Below are 1,415 nucleotides of genomic sequence, written 5' to 3' on the forward strand. Positions count from 1 at the left end.
GCTATAGAATAGCCGAGCTTTCTGTTTTCTGTGCGTTCCAAACTTTGTCTTGGCGTGTGCCCCTCCTCTTCCCATACCAACACTTACTATCTCTGGGGACTTGGTATGGCAGGATGGAAGGGGGCGGGGGAGGCAACGCTAGAACTGGGAGAAAGTGTGACTTTGCGCTGCATGTGAAAATCTGCGTCTTCAGGGAAGATCCCTCAAAATCAGAGACATCTGTCAGTCTCCGATTTAACATCGGATGAATTAAAGCGGGAGAGCCTTGGGCTTGGGTAGGAGGGCGTGCACGGATTAGCGGTGTAAGCTCCCGCTTCAGCCCTCAGGAAGAGGGAGTGCGCTAGCCTCCTCTCCAGGAGAGCTCGGATTTGGGCTTTTTTCTTTTTTTTTTTTTTTGGTGGGTAGCGCGGTAGTGGAGGAGAGGTCCGGTCTGGAAAGAATCCCGGGTCCGGCGATTACACATCCGCCTCCGCAGCAGCAGAGCAGAGACACTAGGCGCGCCGCCGCCCGCCAGCCCGTCAGCCCCCTGACCCGGAACCGCAGCGGTGCCACCACTCGCCGGCTGCCCACGTGCAGGCAACAGCGGCCACGTGGGGGCCCTGAGGAAACGCCTTCGAAGAAGTTTGTCCCCTTCGCTGCCCCGTAGGGAGGAAGGCGGGGCGGGCGCCGGAGGAAACAGCGGCTGAGGGCGTGGCGCGCACGAGCTGGGACGGCCGGGGGCGGGGCTTGGAACCGAGCACGCGCGGGGAGGGCGGGGCCTGGGGCTCGCCAGGGTGGGCTTCGGAGGGGTGCAGGTAGACGCTGGAGGCGCTTCGCCGTCGCCTGGCCTCCCCGGCTTTCGCCCTTGAGCAAGCCCCGGCCGGCCGGCCGCCGGGTCGCCATGGAGTCCACGCTGGGCGCGGGCATCGCCATGGCCGAGGCGCTGCAGAACCAGCTGCCCTGGCTGGAGAGCGTGTGGCTGTGGGTCACCTTTCTGGGCGATCCCAAGATCCTCTTTCTGTTCTACTTCCCCGCGGCCTACTATGCCTCTCGTCGCGTGGGCGTCGCGGTGCTCTGGATCAGCCTCATCACCGAGTGGCTCAACCTCGTCTTCAAGTGGTGAGACAGCGAAGCCCTCCGGCATTCCAGTCCCCACCCCCGAGGGCCCTGAGTCCCGTGTAAGCCCTGGCCTCTCTCGGCAGCTGAGTCGAGGGCCTTCTCACCCCTTCTCCGTAGACCCTGGTTTTCCGTTTTGAGCATCTTTGTGCATCTTGGACTCAGACCGCAGAGTCCTTCCCTCCTACCTCTTATACCGGTGTTCCCCACACTGCCAGGATCGGAGTAGTCACCCAGGGGGCGTGTCTAAAATGCAAATACCCCATCCCCACCTCAGACCTACTGATTTCGAAACTCCAGGGAAGGGGCTGGGAATCTGT

General features: G+C 62.3%; 1 protein-coding gene across 2 annotated transcripts in view; it reads left to right on the forward strand.

Moving 5' to 3' along the window:
• The first annotated feature begins 661 nt into the window (after nt 1-661).
• G6PC3 (glucose-6-phosphatase catalytic subunit 3) overlaps nt 662-1,415 on the forward strand; it is a 7,200-nt gene continuing 6,446 nt past the window's right edge. Inside the window, exon 1 of one of the 2 annotated variants that reach the window (XM_008053563.2) lies at nt 662-1,098. In XM_008053563.2, the coding sequence (XP_008051754.1) occupies nt 881-1,098 (218 nt within the window). In that variant the 5' untranslated portion in view covers nt 662-880. The remainder of the gene's footprint in view (nt 1,099-1,415) is intronic. The other variant, XM_021710201.1, reaches the window with a different exon arrangement.

This window comes from Carlito syrichta, unplaced genomic scaffold (assembly GCF_000164805.1).
Source record: "Carlito syrichta isolate Samal-C Ts95f unplaced genomic scaffold, Tarsius_syrichta-2.0.1 Scaffold288286, whole genome shotgun sequence".
Taxonomy (NCBI): domain Eukaryota; kingdom Metazoa; phylum Chordata; class Mammalia; order Primates; family Tarsiidae; genus Carlito; species Carlito syrichta.